An 18,228-nucleotide genomic window follows, 5' to 3' on the forward strand; every position below is an offset into this window, starting at 1 on the left:
CCCTGCCGAGCAGAGAGCCCGATGCGGGACTCGATCCCAGGACCCTGAGATCATGACCTGAGCCGAAGGCAGCGGCTTAACCACTGAGCCACCCAGGCGCCCTCCAAATTCATTTTAAATTTTAAAGTAGAAGTCCACTGTCGTCACCCGAGACACTGACCACGGGTTGATGATCGAGGGTGGCTTTCGGTACATAATGACCAGGAAGAGCATGCCACTCTAAGGGGCAGGAGACGAGCCACCCTCCCACTGAGACTCGCGTGTAAGATGTCGGGGGAGCAGCACCGTTGAGCCCTCTCCAAGGTGGGACGGCTCCCGGCGGGCGCGGCCGCGCGTGCGCACACCAGGGGCGCCCGGCTCCGCCCCGCGCCCACTATTTATTCCCAGAATCCCTCTGTGTCGCACCAGAACGGCTGGATCGTTCCGAGACTGCGGAGGTCGGGCGCGGCGGCGTCAAGATGGCGGCGGCGGCGGTGGCTGCGGCCGCGGCGGCCGCAGCAGCCGCATCTCTTCAGGTGCTGGAGATGGAGAGCATGGAGACGGCCGCCGCCGGTTCGGCAGGGCTGGCCGCCGAAGTCCGAGGCAGCGGCACGGTGGACTTCGGGTCTGGGCCTGGCATATCTGCAATGGAGGCGAGCGGGGGCGATCCGGGCCCGGAGGCCGAGGATTTCGAGTGCAGCTCTCACTGCTCGGAGCTATCTTGGAGACAGAACGAGCAGAGGCGCCAGGGCCTCTTCTGCGACATTACCTTGTGCTTCGGCGGCGCGGGAGGCCGCGAGTTCCGGGCTCACCGCTCGGTGCTGGCCGCTGCCACTGAGTACTTCACGCCCCTCCTCTCGGGCCAGTTCTCGGAGTCCCGCTCGGGCCGGGTGGAGATGCGCAAGTGGAGCTCCGAGCCCGGGCCCGAGCCCGACACGGTGGAAGCCGTTATCGAATACATGTACACCGGGCGCATCCGCGTCAGCACGGGCAGTGTGCACGAGGTGCTGGAGTTGGCCGACAGGTAGGCGGGATGCGGAGGGCCTCGCGCGGGGAGGTGGAGGTGTCCTCCACCTCAGGGTCGCATCCAGGGAGGGGACGGGGGAGGCAGTGCCTACGGGTTTCGACCGGAGGGAGCCCGAGGAAATGCATTTGTTTGGTACTTATTGAGCGCCAGCTGTGTACTGTTGGATAGCCGCTGCCCTGGGTCCTGAGGATGCAGCGGCCGGTCTGACGAGGGCGCCCTGCTCTTAGGGAGCTCAGATTCCAGGTGGAGGGACAAAGGCAATGAAAAAGAAAGTCTGCCTGTGATCAGTGCTGTGTTGACATTTTAAAAGGATGAAAGGATAAGTGCTTGGGTTGAGGAAAGACCTTTCTGAGGAGGTGACATTAAAACCGACCTCCAAATGGCAAGAAAGCCCTACCGTGCAAAGATGGGAAATGGACATTCCAGGCAGATAGCGCAAAGGCCTTCTGGTAGGACCCGGTTTGGCTTAAAGAACTAAAGGAAATATCCAGCGGAGCTGGATCTAGTCTGTGAAGGGTGTGTGAAACCCATTGAAATAAGAAGCTTGATTTTTTTTTACTGGGCGATGGGAAGCTGGGTGAAGAAATCTCCTGATTTAATTATTATAAAGGCCGATTTTGCTACTGTGAGAAATAGATTGTGAGGGGTAGGAATGGATGTTTCAGAGAATGGTTAGGAGGCAGGTGAATGCCATTTTTAGAGTTGTGGAGGAGTCTGTTTTGGCAGTATTGTGTTACAGGTACATTATTTTAACAAGTACCTAGTGAGTGCTTGTTATGCATCAGATCAGACACTGGGTTCTCCTGTGCTGGAAATGCAGTGGTGAACAAAACAGACAAAAGCCCCTTTCCTCGCTGCACTTACCTTACTAGATGGACAACAAGTAAGTAAAGTAGATAGCAGCGGACACCTGGGTGGTTCAGTGGGTTGAGCCTCTGCCTACCGCTCAGGTCATGATCCCAGAGTCCTGGGATTGAGCCCCATCAGGCTCTCTGCTCCGCAGGGAACCTGCTTCCTCCTCTCTCTCTCTCTCTCTCTCTCTCTCTGCTTGCCTGTCTGCCTACTTGTGATTTCTGTCTGTCAAATAAATAAATAAAATCTTAAAAAAAATAATAAAGTAGATAGCATGTCAGATGATTGTTACAGCTTTGATGAAAAGTACAGCATGGTAAGGGCATATAGAAAGTGCTGGTTTAGGGGCACCTGGGTGGCTCAGTGGGTTAAGCCTCTGCCTTCGGCTCAGGTCATGGTCTCCGGGTCCTGGGATCGAGCCCCGCATCGGGCCTTTGCTGGGGGGGGGGGGAGGAGCCGGCTTCCCCCCTCTCTCTGCCTGCCTCTCTGCCTACTTGTGATCTCTGTCAAATAAATAAATAAAATCTTTAAAAAAAAGAAAGAAAGAAAGTGCTGGTGGAGAGGAGCTGTGTTTTTTAATACATAGAGAATGCCTAATGAAGAAGGCATTTTGCAAAGAACCGAAGGGGATGAGGTGAAGAGTGTTTTATGTAGGGAACACAAGTTGGAAAGGCCATGAGGTGGAGCTTATCTGGATGTTAGAGAATAGCAGGCCAGTGTGACTCCATCAAATGGATGCAGGTGCAGAGGCATGGGAGAGGCCCCTCAGCGTGGGGATGGATCTAGTTTCCATGGAGCTTGGGTTCCAGAGGGCTTGCAGCTTGTGAAAGGAGTTCTTACTCTGAATGAGTGGGAGATGGGAAGGTTTGGGGGCAAAGGAATGATGCAGTCTGATTTGAAGAATTTTGCTTTGGGGACAGCGGAACAATGCAGTCTGATTTGAAGAATCTGCCGTGTTGAAAAAAGGATGGGGTTCCTGGGGCAGAAGCAGAGAGATTAGGAGGTTGGGATGGTGGTAGAGGCTTGGGTCAAAGAGAAGTAAAGGTGATTAGCGCTTCAATTCCAGATACGTTTTGAAGGTAGAAGGGACCATTTGCTGATGTGTTTGATGTAGAGTATAAGGGAAAAGACTGCTAGTTTTTTTGATCCAAGCAATTGGTAAGATAGGGTTATTTATTTATTTATTTATTTAAACGTGGAAAAGTGTTGGAAAGCAGGTTTGGGAGGAAGATGAAGAGTTTGGTTTTGGCCCAGGCAATGTATGAGGAGGCAGGTGGATGGATATAAGAACATTGGGAGCTAGGGATTGGGAGGAGTATGGCATATAGATGGCGATTAAAGCCATGGAACTGGATGAAATTACTTAGGAAGAGAGTGTAGACAGAGAAGGGGCAAGACTGAGTCCTGGCAGCCGCCTGGGTGCCTCAGTGGGTTAAGCCTCTGCCTTTGGCTCAGGTCATGATCCCAGGGTCCTGGGATCAAGCCCCGCATCAAGCTCTCTGCTCAGCAGGGAGTCTGCGTCCACCTCTCTCTCTGCCTGCCTCTCTGCCTACTTGTGATCTGTCACGTGAATAATAAAATCTTTAAAAAAATAAATAAATAAAATAAAAAATAAATAAAATGGAAAAGTTGGACTGGGAATGCAGAGTTATAGGATAGACCTGCAGGCAGATTGGGTGGTGGGGAGATGGAGTTTCTGCCTGATTGCTTCTGTTTTCTCAAAGCCCAGGGTTGGGTCATTCATTAGAGGGTGAAGAAGGATGGGGGCAGGTATAGATATGAGAGAGGGAGGTTTGTTGAATGAAATGGGTAGATAAGGGTCATTGGAATCACTCAAGCTATGTTTGTGTCTGTTGTGTGGGCTTATTTTTCAAATTTGCCCCTGCTTTATAGGGGAATTGGAGGTGAGGAGAGAACGCCCCAGGCAGTTTACCTAAAACTCTTAATTTCTCTCCATCTGCTTTAGCAGCTGCCTGGTGTTAGACAGTGTTCTAAGTATCTTGCAACCATCACATCTAATCTTACCCATCATCTCTGAGGCAACATTCCTGTCCCTACCACCCATATACTGTTGATCATACCTTCCTTCAAGGGTTCTTTCAAGGAAATGACAGGAAGTATCCAGCCACACTGCCCAGAACATGGCACATGCCTAGTATATGCTACCTGTTGTTTTCATAGAGCGGTGTTTCCAAACACCCTGTGCAAGGGAGTATGTGTCAGTGAATTTAGGTGAGCAGACAGCTCCTCCTCAGCTGCATGCCAAACCCTTTCATACCTTTGTTACTGTTGTTTGAGTTTGCCTTGCCACCTCTCCACCCCCCACCCCCTGCTTTAGAACCCCGCTCAGGCCACACCCTCCCAGCACCACCCCCAACCCCCATTGGCAGCTGCCCAGGAAGAAAACTGAGTAAGAGAAAAATTAAAATCTCTGACAGGAGGCTTCCACTGCTGTTCCTTCTGATATTTGAGCAGACATAGTCCCCCAGAAGCCACAGCTCCTGTACCACTTAGTCAAGGCCTAATAAAGTATCTTCCCTGAGACCCTGCCTCATTTAGAAAAGGCAAGTGATTGACCAGGGATTAGGACAGGAATGGCATAGACAAATTGGGATTGGGATTTGTACTTTTGCCAATAAAAATAAAGCGTGGGACTATTGCATTTTATTTTATTTTATTTTTTTTTTTTAAAGATTTTATTTATTTATTTGACAGAGAGAAATCACAAGTAGATGGAGAGGCAGGCAGAGAGAGAGAGAGAGAGAGAGAGAGAGGGAAGCAGGCTCCCTGCTGAGCAGAGAGCCCGATGCGGGACTCGATCCCAGGACCCTGAGATCATGACCTGAGCCGAAGGCAGCGGCCCAACGCACTGAGCCACCCAGGCGCCCTGCATTTTATTTTTTATTAAGTTTTTTATTTTAGGGGTGCCTGGGTGGCTCAGTCATTAAGTGTCTGCCTTCAACTCAGGTCGGGGGGTCAGGGATTGAGCCCCACATCAGGCTCCCAGCTCATTGGGAAGTCTGCTTTCCCCCTTCTTGTGTTCCCTCCCTCACTGTCTCTCTCTGTCAAATAAATAAATAAAATCTTTATAAAATAAAATTTTTTTTTATTTTAATTCGAGTGTAGTTAAATACAGTGTTTTATTAGTTTCAAGTGTACAGCAGTAATTCAACAATTCTATACGTTATCCAGGGCTCACCATGATAACTGCACTCCCCAATCCCCCATCATCCATTTCAACCTCCTCCTTCCCTTTGGTAACCATCTGTTTGGTTTTTTTTTTAAGATTTTATTTATTTATTTGACAGAGGGAGACACAGTGGGAGGGAACACAAGCAGGGGGAGTGGAGGGAAAAGCAGGCTTCTTGCTGAGCAGGGAGCCCCATGCGGAGCTCCATCCCAGGATCCTGGGATCATGACCTGAGCTGAAGGCAGATGCTTAATGACCGAGCCACTCTGTGCCCCACCATCAGTTCTCTATAGTTAAGGAGTCTGTTTCTTGGTTTCTCTCTCTCTGCACGTTTGTTTTGTTTCTCAAGTCCCACATATGAGTGAAATTGTATATATATAAATTTTTTTCTGTTGTACTTTATCGAAGGATATGTTCCGGGAAACCTTACATTATGAAGAAATCTCCACTGTGTGTGTGTTGTATGTATCATGTATAATTATATATAAACTATATAATACAAATAATTTAAAGTATATCCTACATAGAGATGACTTTATGCTTTTAAATATACTTTTTAGCATAATCCTTTTTTAATTTGGGGAGCTTTGCCTTTTTTTCAGATGTTGGGCGTAAAGTGAGATAAAGCTTACCATTTTAATTTGTATAATTCAGATGTTCTTAAAATGCAACCACAAAAAACATGCACATTTGAAATTTTCTTTTTCTTGATTTTTAGGTTCCTTTTAATTCGTTTAAAAGAATTTTGTGGAGAATTTCTCAAGAAAAAACTTCATCTCTCCAATTGTGTGGCCATTCATAGCTTAGCTCACATGTATACCTTGAGCCAACTTGCTCTGAAAGCTGCCGATATGATACGGAGAAATTTCCACAAAGTAATTCAGGATGAAGAGTTTTATACTTTACCTTTCCATCTCATCCGAGACTGGCTGTCAGACTTGGAAATTACGGTGGATTCCGAGGAGGTTCTCTTTGAAACAGTTCTGAAGTGGGTTCAGAGAAATGCAGAAGAGAGAGAAAGATACTTTGAAGAACTTTTTAAGTTGCTGAGATTGTCCCAGATGAAACCTACTTACCTTACTCGGCATGTCAAACCAGAGAGGCTGGTGGCCAATAATGAAGTTTGCGTCAAGTTAGTGGCTGATGCAGTAGAGAGGCATGCTCTGAGGGCTGAAAACATACAATCTGGCACCTTCCAGCACCCCGCCTCTCATGTCTCATTATTACCTCGCTATGGGCAAAATATGGACGTGATCATGGTTATTGGAGGCGTGTCAGAAGGAGGGGATTATTTAAGTGAATGTGTGGGATATTTTGTCGATGAGGACAGATGGGTAAACCTGCCCCATATTCATAATCACCTTGATGGACATGCTGTTGCAGTAACAGAGTCCTATGTGTATGTTGCTGGATCAATGGAGCCAGGGTTTGCTAAAACTGTGGAAAGATACAACCCAAATTTGAATACATGGGAACATGTTTGTAGTCTGATGACAAGGAAGCATTCTTTTGGGTTAACAGAAGTCAAAGGGAAGCTCTACAGCATTGGAGGACATGGCAACTTTAGCCCTGGCTTTAAAGATGTGACTGTTTATAATCCCGAGCTAGATAAATGGCACAACTTGGAGTCCGCACCAAAGATTCTTCGAGATGTCAAAGCGCTAGCCATTGAAGACCGGTTTGTATACATCGCTGCCCGCACTCCTGTGGACCGGGACACGGAAGATGGACTAAAAGCTGTAATTACATGCTATGATACAGAGACTCGACAGTGGCAAGATGTGGAATCTTTGCCACTTATTGACAATTACTGTTTTTTCCAAATGTCTGTGGTCAATTCAAACTTTTATCAGACAGCATCATGCTGTCCTAAGAGTTATTCTTTAGAAAATGAAGAGGCAGTAAGAAAAATTGCCAGTCAAGTTTCCGATGAGATCCTTGAAAGCTTACCTCCAGAAGTCCTAAGCATCGAAGGAGCAGCCATCTGCTACTACAAAGATGACGTTTTCATTATCGGAGGCTGGAAAAACAGTGATGATATTGACAAACAGTATCGGAAGGAAGCCTATCGATACTGTGCGGAAAGAAAGCGGTGGATGCTTCTTCCTCCCATGCCACAGCCACGTTGTAGAGCCACGGCTTGCCACATAAGAATCCCATACCGGTACTTGCATGGAACACAGAGATATCCTATGCCTCAAAACTTAATGTGGCAGAAGGACCGGATCAGACAGATGCAAGAAATACATCGGCATGCCCTAAACATGCGACGAGTGCCGAGCTCTCAGATCGAATGCTAGATTCTCTAAAAGGTGCAGCTTGAAACAGTTGTACCTGTTTCGTGAGGCTGAGGAGACCCAGACTGTTACTTTAAAAAGTATGTCGATAACTTATTTTCTACCTAAACTGATTATTGCCCCATATAAAGGAAATATAGTTAAAAAACTGAAGAATGGGAAACCCGATTTAGTATATGGTAACTTTTGTTGGTTTGTAGTCTTTTTCTGTCTTTGGTTTGTGTGGGATGTGCTAGCTAAATGAGATCTTACTAATGACAAGTGGAAAAACCAGGGATAGTCACTTGGCTGTTTTTTTGCCAACAAGTTAAAACTCCTTTGTCTTAGGGACTTACTGTTTTGAACATGCTTTAAGCAACAGTTTATTTGCACATTTACTTTGATATTCCTTTTGATTTTTTTCCTGAATGGCTGGTTTTGAAAAGGGCAGATTTTATGCATTGAGCCCTCATCTGCAGGAGGTGTGTGCAATAGTGAGACTGAGATTTGAAGGGAAAAGCACAATATTTGAGCAAGATGATTGCAGAATATTTGCATTGGTATTTCATTGTATGTGTTTATCTAGAAATTCTGTTGTTTCTTTCTAGAAGAGATGACTGATGAAAAATTTGTGATTGGCTCATTACTTTTTGAATATTTTTCTTCAGCAACTGTTACAGACTTGGAGCCATTGCTCTGAGATGATGGTAGTTGACAAGAGTATTGATCTTTAGCTGATTGGTTTAATACAGAGGAAGTTAAATATGTGAAATTTGTAGTAGTATTCGTATAGACTGAGCAATGAAAGGCATTAAAACATTTAAACACTTTCTTCAGGAGTTGCAGGCTTATTTGAGGATAAATTACTGAGTGTAAATAATGCCTATGACAATCGACACTTAATGCCTTCAATTTTAAATTTTGCTCTAATGTATATTGTATAGAATCCTCATTCCTTTCTAAAAGAAATGTTTTCTAAAATGGGAAGGAAGTGACAATTTAGAGAAATTGGTTAAAGAGAAGCCTTATTGTTTCTCAGCCCTGGTTGTTCTATTTTATCCAGTTGCCCTAGACTTTTATGGGAACTTTGACCCTGAAATACCAAATTTAGGTACACAACTATGGCTCTTAAAAATGTATTGCTTTAGTTACCTTTTATTTATTTTATGCATTTTTTGATTCTCGAATGCACTCCAAAGCTTTATACAAATTAGCACTCAGTTAGCTTAGAGGACTCTTGCCCTAATGTGTTGCAAAAGGGGTCCATTTTATGTTTCTTGTTTCTTTCAGAATGTCTCTCTCCTTAGACATTCCAGAATGCTGTTCTAGAAGTATTGAATTCCAAATGAAGTGATTCCCCTAGTCCGTTATAATTAACCTCCTTATTGTATCAAATATCAAAAAAAGCACAACCAGAAATTTTGGCTCTCAGTTTGCTGCAAGACTTTTAATATTTAGCCCTTGAATTAGTATTCCTGCCTAGGACAGTTTGTCAATAAATATATTGGAAATCCGCTTTAAAACCATTTCATTTCCATTGGGGTGGGGTAGTAACTTCAAGTCCTATTTCTGTATGAAGATATATTATCCTATGCCACATCTACCATCTTACCAATTTCCATTTGTAGTTATTTTGAAAAAAGCCATTTCTGAGAAGTGCTAATTCTGAGTTGAGAGAGGTCTGTGCAAATGAGACAGAGAAGCTCACTGAGTGATGTTCTCCTCTCTGATAGACTGTGGTAGCTAGTGCTTCCTTTTCTTGGTGGTGGTGAAATAATTTAGTAGCTCACTACAGTGGCAGTTTCTCTCTAAAAGGTGTGATTTAAGGTTTTTGGATCTTAGAGTTGTCTTCTGAGACATTGTTACCAAGTTATTTGGGGGGTGGTCTTTCTTCAGGGGATGTGACAAGTTTTAACTCCTCTAAGATTTAGGTATAATCTGGTTTTGAACACTTGATTGAAACTGTTGTTTTTTTAACTCAGCAGGCTGCCTAGGCCATGGCTGAAAAGAAGGGGTAAGTCCTTCCTTGCATGATGTGTGCAGGTTTTCCTGACTGGATTTCTAATTTTCATATTTGAATTCACATGTGTGACTTCACATCAATAACTTGTGTTTCTGAAATATCCTAACTAACTTGTTAATAAGGAAGGAAACCAGATTTGCTTAAATCTGTTCAAGGCTGACATTCTGAAATCTAAACTGGAAATAACTTCCAGAGTATTTAGAAAGGTTCTGACTATGATCACAAGCCTAAAATGGCTCTTGGGGAAAGAAGTTTCCTTTTTGATGAAAACTTAAAAGAATGCGTTTGGTATTTTAAGCAGTTAAAAATATAGCTTTAAAAAGGACAGCTTAACACATATTCAGCAGACCTTGTGTGCTCGTTGTTGCTTTTGTTTTTGTTTTGTGGAAGGAAAAAAGAGGAATTGATTATACCAAAAAGTAATATTTATATATAATTTTGAGTGCTACTTCTGTCTTAGAATGGATATTCCTTAACTATACCTACCCCACCATGGTTTTAAGAAAACAAATCCGTGGTATCTATTGAGAATGTCAGTCGTGAGCTTAGTGTTTAAGTAATACCTCTCACTTGCAGTTTGCATGATTAGTCTTGTATATCTTGATATCCAACTTTGCTTTTGCTGTGCCAATTCAAAAATATTTTGCTAACAAATCTCAGTTCATTGACTTCATGATGAAGTTTTGTTTTGATCACTCAGTTTTATATAGTATTGTTGGGACCAAAAACTTTTAAAATATTGACTTTTATATATATAGAGAGAGAAAACAGAGGTTTGAAGCTGGAAAGATAGTGTTTATCAAAGATTTGTGTGCTTTTGTTTTTTAAACTCTTCAGGCTGCTGGTAAGGCAGTTTCAAGGGCACACTCTTTTCCTCTTTGTTTCTTGACTAGTGTAGCATGTGCGATGTTTTAAATACTTCATTCTCTGCTTCATATTGTTCTAATAAGACACTATTCTTGTAGGTAGACAAGCTAAATTGTATTATTTTAGTTACTTGGCCTAACAAGCATAACTAAAGGGACTTTTTTTTGTACTTTCATCTAATTAAGCTTAAATAAAAAGGGCATGTTGGCCACACTTCCTGTCTTTTGAAAGTCCACAGAATTGTGAAGCAAGTCCTCTGCCTTCACTAGAAAAATAGGGTATTTATAGGTTGCCATTTAACTGTAGAATATTTGAGAAGCAGTTCAGTCTCTCTTTTAATTTTCAAACATTTTGGCACAGTCCACTCCGGTTTGTCGCTTTCTTGAGAATAGTCCATTTTTGTTGCTGTTATAATGCCTATATTATAACGTGTTCTGGTCATTGGAAACAAAACAGCTCATAGTTGAGTGAGTAATACAATAACAGTAACATAATGTAGTAGTCATCTTGCTTCAAGGAATTTAATTAGATAGCCAAATAACGGCTTTGTTGATTACCTTGGTAGGGCTTTTGTCTTACTCTCTAAGCATCACTACGAATGTCTGACATTGAAGCACATACAGTAGAGCACTTGTTGTGAACTTAATCCTCCTGCATAATAATGCACTTGTGAAAAATTACGCTTGCTTGATGTTTGAAGATTACCATCCATGTGCTAGGGCTCATTGAGTTATTTGTAAAATACATACTTAGTTCAAGTTGGTACACCGTGAGTTTTTTGGGCTATCAGTATCCAAGCCCCTTCTCTACTGAAAATATAATCTTGGCTCTCTCCCTTTAAGTCAGAGGATATGTAGAATTTAGGATGCTTTGAGACATTATATTGTAAAATAGCTTGTTTTATGTTCCTAAAGCTATCTTGTTCTGTGTTGAAGCTATTAATTGTCTCAATGTAAGTTTTAAATAAACATATTTCTTTAAAGCTGGTTTGCACTGTGTGATTTTTCTTTTTTAATGCTGCACCGTTGGTTGTAAATGCTTTCTTCCTTCCCTCTTACTCCCTCGTTCATCCAACCCTTGGCTCCCTTAAGTTGAACATTTTCAAGTACTCTTACAAGTTTAAACACTGCATTTATTTAAAAAAAGAAGTAATTCTTATTGCTTAGACTTTTTATTAGCTAAATGAAGCAGCTCATACAGGTAGGGTACTTGTCGAAGCGGAGTACTTGACTTCATCTCGCAGTGCTAATCCTGTGAAGTTGTCCCGTCTAGCCGCATATTCCCCGACGTTGGCCAGCCCCGGCACCACACAGCAGCTCAGAGCGCTGCGGTAGATGCTCATGTCATGGGCGTCATACCACTCGTCCGTCTTTTCGTCATAGCACTCCACATTAAAGGTGGTAGTGAAGCCATTAAAGCCGCCCACCACAAACAAGAGGTCGTCTACCACCTCGATGCCAAAATTGCTACGAGGATTAAACATAGTGGGGATTGTGCGCCAAGTATTAGCCACTGGGCTGTACGCTTCTGCACTCCTAAGTCGATTTGCTCCATCAAAGCCACCTACCTATGGACAGCAAGGGAAACACGGTTGACTGTTAGCCATGGCTTCTGTGCACCAAGAAAGAGCCCACCATTGGGGGTGGGGGTGGGGAACCGGTGATTTCATACCTCCCTCTTTCCACTATTTTCCACAGGGAAAAAAAATGCTTTTCAAATGCTTACCAGCAGTGTAAACCTATTTGCGAACCAAAAAGCTAGGGTTATCGTTTTGGTGTGATACAAGATAAACTCACCGCATATACATGCTCTCCATAAGCTATTACGCCTATTCCACTCCTCCTGCTTCTCATGGGTGCTATGACTGTCCACTGATTACTCTCAGTGTTGTACACTTCGGCTGTGAACAGACACTCGTTTCCGTTAAAACCGCCACATATGTAGACCTGTGTGGAGAGAGGCGCAAGGTAACTGAAATCGTCACCACCGGGGAGTAGAAAGAAAGGGTGTGTATGTGACAGTGATGAGGGAACCCTTCTGATGCCAGCCTGTACGATCATTCTTTCTCCTATGTGTGCATACATCATTTTTTAAGTAGTAAAACGTTAAAGAACAGTTACAAAGGGCCACTTCGTCTTTTGAGGACGGAGTTAGTCCTGCAGAGTGAGTGCTGCCCCTTCTATTTTGCACCTGCCCCCCCAAAACAAAGAAGAACATTCTTCTGGACGTGTTCTTCCCCCCCTCCAGTCCTACCTTCCCGTAGAGTGTCGTGGCACTCGCGTCACTCCTCTGCTCATGCATCGGGGCGATGAGCGTCCACTGGTTGGTCTCGGGCTCGTAACGTTCAGCAGTGTTCAGACGCACATAGCCGTCAAATCCTCCCATGGCGTAAATAAAATTGCTGAGGACTGTCACACTGACGTAGCAACGTCGGGAGTGCATCGGGGCCACCTGATGCCACGTTTTCTTGACCGGGTCAAAACGCTTAACACTATTGAAATAGTCTACACTATCGAACCCCCCAATGATATAAACGTAGCCTTTCAAATAGGCTGCCCCGTGGTAGGCACGGGGACTCTCTTCCTCACAAGTGACATTCACCCATCTGTCTGCCCGAGCATCGTATGCCTCAATGGCATTGGTGGGGCTCCCACCACTCCAGCCACCAATTGCAAATAGGATGGCATAGGGCAGGCGGGGCCTGGTGAGTGGGTTGGTGAAGTCAGAATTAGAGGGTCCATTCATGTTGAGGTCATACATGGCCTTTAGGGCATTGATGATGACTGGCTTGCATTCCTCACTGTCTTTGACATAGTCGTTCATCTTCACATTGTTCATGAAGTACTCAGCATGCATTAGGGCCAGGCGAACCTAAGAAAGAAATACAGAAAGTGAGATGAGGTGAGGGTACCTGGAAAACCCATCTCCGTATCTCCCTGCTTACAGTCTGCCTTTGCATGGCAGCAAGGTCATATTTTGTGTTTGAAACTTACAGCTCACAGTTAAATACAGTTTGAAATTTACAGCTCACAGTTTTGCGGAGGGGGTATACATTTGGATGCTGAGAATGAGCTAGATAGAAGGGACCTCAAGTGTTCACAGAGCTAGCCCCTTCCTGGGCCCCTGGGCAGTACTATCAGACCAGAGAAAGCTGTGGTGATTGTTCAGTCATTGAACATCTATGTTTCTCTGTATAAAATAACACAGATTAGCACCAAATGGCTATAATTATACATAATACAGTTTGGTGTCTATCCCACTTCTACCTGGGGTTTGGGGAAACTCACAGAATAAAAATGGGTGAAAGGAAGACCCTTTAGAATTCTTTTGAAGGCCTTGCCATCTCCTTCCCCCACTGCCAGGGAGAATTTTGGTCAAAGAATATAAATGAGGTAGAAGAAGCTAGCAATGTCGAGAAAGAAAAAAACCCTGCAAAATTCCACAGAATAGTAGCCTTCTATATAAGTGTATGTGAATACAGCCCCAGAATCTGCCAAACAGCTGAATGTGGCTCTTCGCACAGTCCCTCCGGGATAAATGAACCAAACATGAGCAATTAAGCATCCCACAAAAAATAACTAAACTTGACCTTGGGAAGCAAAACTGAAATATGCTGCTTCCTATTTTGGGGGTCATGAGAAATCCATTTTAAAATGGCCTCAAATACAGCGTCTTCTTGTTTGACGTTGAGCTCATCTTTCTCAATGATATCCTTCAGTTCAGTGACTGAGAGCTCTAAAAACTCGGCCGAGACTTTCACCATCTCCTCAAAGTTGTGCAGTATAAACATGTAGGCCTTCTGCCTCAGCTCGGGACAGTAGTAGTAGTCCGTGAACTTGCAGATGCCGATACAGTTATCCAAACACAGCTCCGACTTGAGGAACTCACAGCAACCCCTGACAATACCCATGATGTTAAATTGGTCTGCAGCAGCCAGCAGCTTCTCCACATTGTCCGGTGTGATAGGGACGGTCCGGGTGTATGCATATTCAATAATTAGCTTCATCATGTCAGGGGAAATGCCAGGAATGTTGTATACCTTCTTTTCAGTGTTGTTCCAGCCACTTGTAAACAAAGCTCTGGAAAAAAGAAAAAAACTAGCAGCCACTGAAATATTTCTCTCCAGTTTAACAGGTTCTCCCACCGTCTTTCATCGAGGAGAGTTTGGACATTGCCCAAACAGTGCACAGTGAGTATGTTAGAAATAAATTGGCGTGAGGAAGGGGAGGGGGCAGGCAGACTCTGCATCTTATACAGTGGGCAAGAGAACCTTGCCAAGAACTTTCACTTTGGTCACTCTCCTTATCCTCATGAAAAGTAGAACTTTTCCCTATTTTGTGGGTGGAAAAATTGGGATCTAGAGCCGGGAATAAGACCTAGAGCCAGGAATAAGACCTAGATGTCTTCTATCTTGATCTTGCTTAAGAAAATTAAACTTGAGCAAGATGGTTTTTTAATAAGTACTGTTCAACCAGCACACACCCAGAATCTGATCACTCCTCACCTCTGACTGCTACCTCCTTGGTCCAAGCCCCCACCATCTCCAGCCTAGATGATTGGGAGTAACCCTCTAATGGATACCCCTGCTTCTGCCCTTGATGCTGCCAGGACTTACAGTCATACCCCAACCACCTTATGAGTTTATGTACCCTTCCACCCAAAACCTTTCTTGCTCAGAGTAGAATACAAAGTGCTTGCCAGGGAGTACAAAAGTCCTCTGAGATCTAGACCAGTAATACCTCTCTGGTCATTTCCTCCCACTGTCCCCCTCATTCCATGCCAGTCCCACCAGCCTTGCTTTCCTTGAATACACCAGAGGTGTTTCATTTTTGGTCCTCTTGTACCTGCAGTTGTCTCTGCCTGGAAGGCTCCCTGCTGTGGATCTCCGTATTTCTCACTCCCACATCCCCCTTAAAGTCTTTGTTCAAATGTCACTTTGTCAGCAAACCATCCTATATAAAATCACCACCTTTCTATTTAAAATCTCCCTACCTGGAGCGCCTGGGTGGCTCAGTTGGTTAAGCATCTGCCTTCTGCTCAGGTCATGATCCCAGAGTCCTGGGAGCGAGTCCTGGATTGGGCTCTCTGCTCAGAGGGGAGTCTGCTTCTCCCTTCGCCTTCCCCCAACCACGCTTGGGTGTGCGCGCTCTCTCTCATAAATAAAATCTTTAAAAATAAATAAAATCTCCCTACCTTCCTTTTTTCCACCTAGCACTTGTGATCTGCTATTTTTTTATTTGTTGAATGCCTACTCCTCCTACTAGGAGGTAAACTTCATGAGAAAACAAACGTTTGTCTCTTTACTCAGTGTTTTATTTCTAGTACCCCAATAGTGCCTGTCATAAAATAGGCACTCAATAAATAATTATTGACAGTGTACTATTCCAGAACTATTTATTGGGCTTCTACTGTATAGCTACGTACTTTTTTAGGTGTTGAACAGGACAGAAGAAACTGCCCTGACAAGTTTTTCCTCTTTTTTCCAGGTGGTTTACGAGAATATGGGCTTGGAAATGAGATTCTTCCCTAGAGCAGGGGTCTGCAAACCTACAGCCTCTGGGCCAGATTTGGTCCACCTCTTATTTTTGTACCACCTACAAGCTAAGAATGTTTTCTACTTTTTAAAAAAAATTTTTTTTTAATTTTTTTGAGTTATTTATTTTTAAATATTTTATTTATTTATTTGACAGACAGAGATCACAAGTAGGCAGAGAGGCAGGCAGAGAGAAAGGAAGGAAGCAGGCTCCCCGCTGAGCAGAGAGCCCGACTGGACTCCTCCGGGGCTTGATCCCAGGATCCTGGGTTCATAACCTGAGCCGAAGACAGAGGCTTTAATCCACTGAGCAAACCAGGAGCCCCCCCCCCCTTTTCTTTTTAGAGAGAGAGAGTTGGGGAGGGGTGGGGTTGGGGGGCAGGAACAGAGGGAAAGGGAGATAGATAATCTTAAGCAGGCTCCATGCCTAACTCCATGCCCAACACGGGACTTGATCTCAGGACCCTGAGATCATGACCTGAGCTGAAATCAAGAGTTTAACTACTTAACTGACTGAGCCACCCAGACACCCGTTTTTTACATTTTTAAGTGGGGAGGTTTTGCAACACCTGGAGATTATAATAAATTCAAATTTCAGCACCCATAAATCATTTGTATTGGAACACAGCCATGCCCTCTCATTTAGTATTGTCTATGACTGCTTTCCCATTATAAAGGCAGAGGGCAGTCATTGTGACAGAGGCTTGTATGGCCAGTAAGCCTTAAAATATTCACTATCTGGTCTTTTGTAGACCCTGTTGTAGGTCTAGAGGAAATGAGAGTTTTTAGCAACAGATGGAACACATGTATCATGTGTTCTTAGTTCATTGGAACTAAGAACTCAAACATTTTCAGCTCATGAATAAAATAGCTCTGCTGCTTCCTGGGTCCCAGTGCTTGTGGCCCAAACTCCCTTTATCTTCTGACAAACACTTCCTTGGGCCTTCCCGCATCCTCCTTCCCATCTGCTCAGTCCTTGTCAACTCATCACCCTGTTTGAGAGAGTCTCTACTGGGATGGGGGCACATCCCAGTAGAGATGTGCCTTAACCTTCCTAAAGATTAGTTTGGGTGAGAATCAAAGGAAAAAAGCACCTGGCCCACTAAGAGTTGGCTGAAATCCAGTTGGAAAGCAGAGAGGAGGCTCCGGCCATAGGCGTGCCTCTTCAGAAGACAAAGGAGCCAGGCTAGGGGAGCTCAGAATTTTGAGAGTGTCCCTAACTTAAGATGATGGGGTGGGATACATGAAATGAACCAAAATGTCTCAGAATGAGCCCAAGTCCCCCTTTGGCTTAGTTTGGCAACCCTGTTATACCTAAAGTAGGAACTGCAGCTACAGAGGATGTTCTTGTGGGCATTGAACTCAAAGCCATTGACCTTGATGACCACGTCGCAGAGCTTGCCCTCTAGCCTAAGCTCGTTGAAGATCTCACAGGTCATCGCACTCATCTTCCTCTCCATGTGAGGCTGGTGGAAACGTGTGGAGGCCGCCGCGCTCTCCATCTCCATGGCACCCTGGGACCAGCGGAGAGAGGCTGCTCTCCTAGGGTGTTGGGGAGGGTTGTGGGGGGCCCCTTTAGCCTGCTGTCGCTCCTTTTCCCTACTACATCTTTCATATAGGGCCCATCAGGCAGCCCAAGTTCCAGAATCCTGGGCCCGCAGTGAGATCACTCTCAGGATTGTGGCCTCAGGTTCTGGAACTCTCTCCTGTTTCTGTCCTCCTTCCTTCCCCCCTCCCCCACCATTCAGGCTGAAGATCACCCACACCTTCCAAGCCCTTGAATCTGGAGTAGGACTGTGACCACCAACGCCATATAAGAGTTTTTATCCATTCTAGCTCCTGTTGCCCACTTCAGATGCCCAGTTCTGTATCTGTGTAGCATCATCTAGACCTTCTTCCACTGCTGGGCACTTGGCTCCCCAGACACTGAATTCAACGAAACCAAGTCAGAGGAGGCAGAAGGAAGGGAAGCTGATAGAGCTCACGCTGGCCGAGCTGTCCAGGGCCTTCCTGCCCTGCGGTCTTGTGTTAGTCGCTCATTGTCTTCTGTGATGAGAAGTGGGCCCAGTTAAGCCCCTTCTGAATGTTTTCCATACCCCCTCCCTTCCTGCGGCTTTTGTGTTTTGCAAAATTTGCGTCTGGAAATGACCCCTCTGGCCAGTACTTTTTTTTTTTTTTAAGAATTTATTTATTTATTTGACAGCGATCACAAGTAGGCAGGGAGGCAGGCAGAGAGAGAGGGGGAAGCAGGCTCCCTGCTGAGCAGAGAGCCCGACGCGGGACTCGATCCCAGGACCCTGGGATCATGACCTGAGCCGAAGGCAGTGGCTTAACCCACTGAGCCACCCAGGCGCCCCAAGCCAGTACTTTTGCTGTCGACGGTGGCACCCGGTAACCCCAACTCTTGGGACCCTCACCCTGCTCAACACAGAGCCGGCACTCAGGGTCTTGCCCAGCGCGGGCGCCGCCCTCTCCTGGCCC

The 18,228-nt window shown here is 44.8% G+C and overlaps 2 protein-coding genes across 3 annotated transcripts; one reads left to right on the plus strand and one right to left on the minus strand.

The window, feature by feature from the left end:
• Positions 1-400: 400 nt before the first annotated feature.
• Positions 401-11,196, plus strand: KLHL11 (kelch like family member 11). 2 transcript variants are annotated; one of them, XR_009347972.1, is made up of 3 exons: positions 401-1,003; positions 5,767-7,425; positions 9,307-11,196. XR_009347972.1 is itself a non-coding variant. In XM_059148639.1 (2 exons), exons 1-2 carry the CDS (start codon positions 459-461, stop codon positions 7,346-7,348), a joined length of 2,127 nt encoding a protein of 708 aa, XP_059004622.1. In that variant the 5' UTR covers positions 401-458; the 3' UTR covers positions 7,349-11,196. The 2 variants fall into 2 exon arrangements, 1 of the variants encoding a protein (XP_059004622.1); XM_059148639.1 differs by having other exon boundaries at positions 5,767-11,196.
• A 143-nt stretch (positions 11,197-11,339) lies between these two features.
• KLHL10 (kelch like family member 10) lies at positions 11,340-17,396 on the minus strand. Its single transcript, XM_059148508.1, has 5 exons — positions 17,062-17,396; positions 13,804-14,293; positions 12,468-13,085; positions 12,011-12,160; positions 11,340-11,781 (listed from the first exon to the last, which is right to left on the minus strand). The coding sequence occupies exons 1-5, from the start codon at positions 17,253-17,255 to the stop codon at positions 11,407-11,409; spliced, it is 1,827 nt and encodes a 608-aa protein (XP_059004491.1). The 5' UTR covers positions 17,256-17,396; the 3' UTR covers positions 11,340-11,406.
• Between the last annotated feature and the right edge of the window lie 832 nt (positions 17,397-18,228).

This window comes from Mustela lutreola, chromosome 15 (assembly GCF_030435805.1).
Source record: "Mustela lutreola isolate mMusLut2 chromosome 15, mMusLut2.pri, whole genome shotgun sequence".
NCBI classification, from domain to species: domain Eukaryota; kingdom Metazoa; phylum Chordata; class Mammalia; order Carnivora; family Mustelidae; genus Mustela; species Mustela lutreola.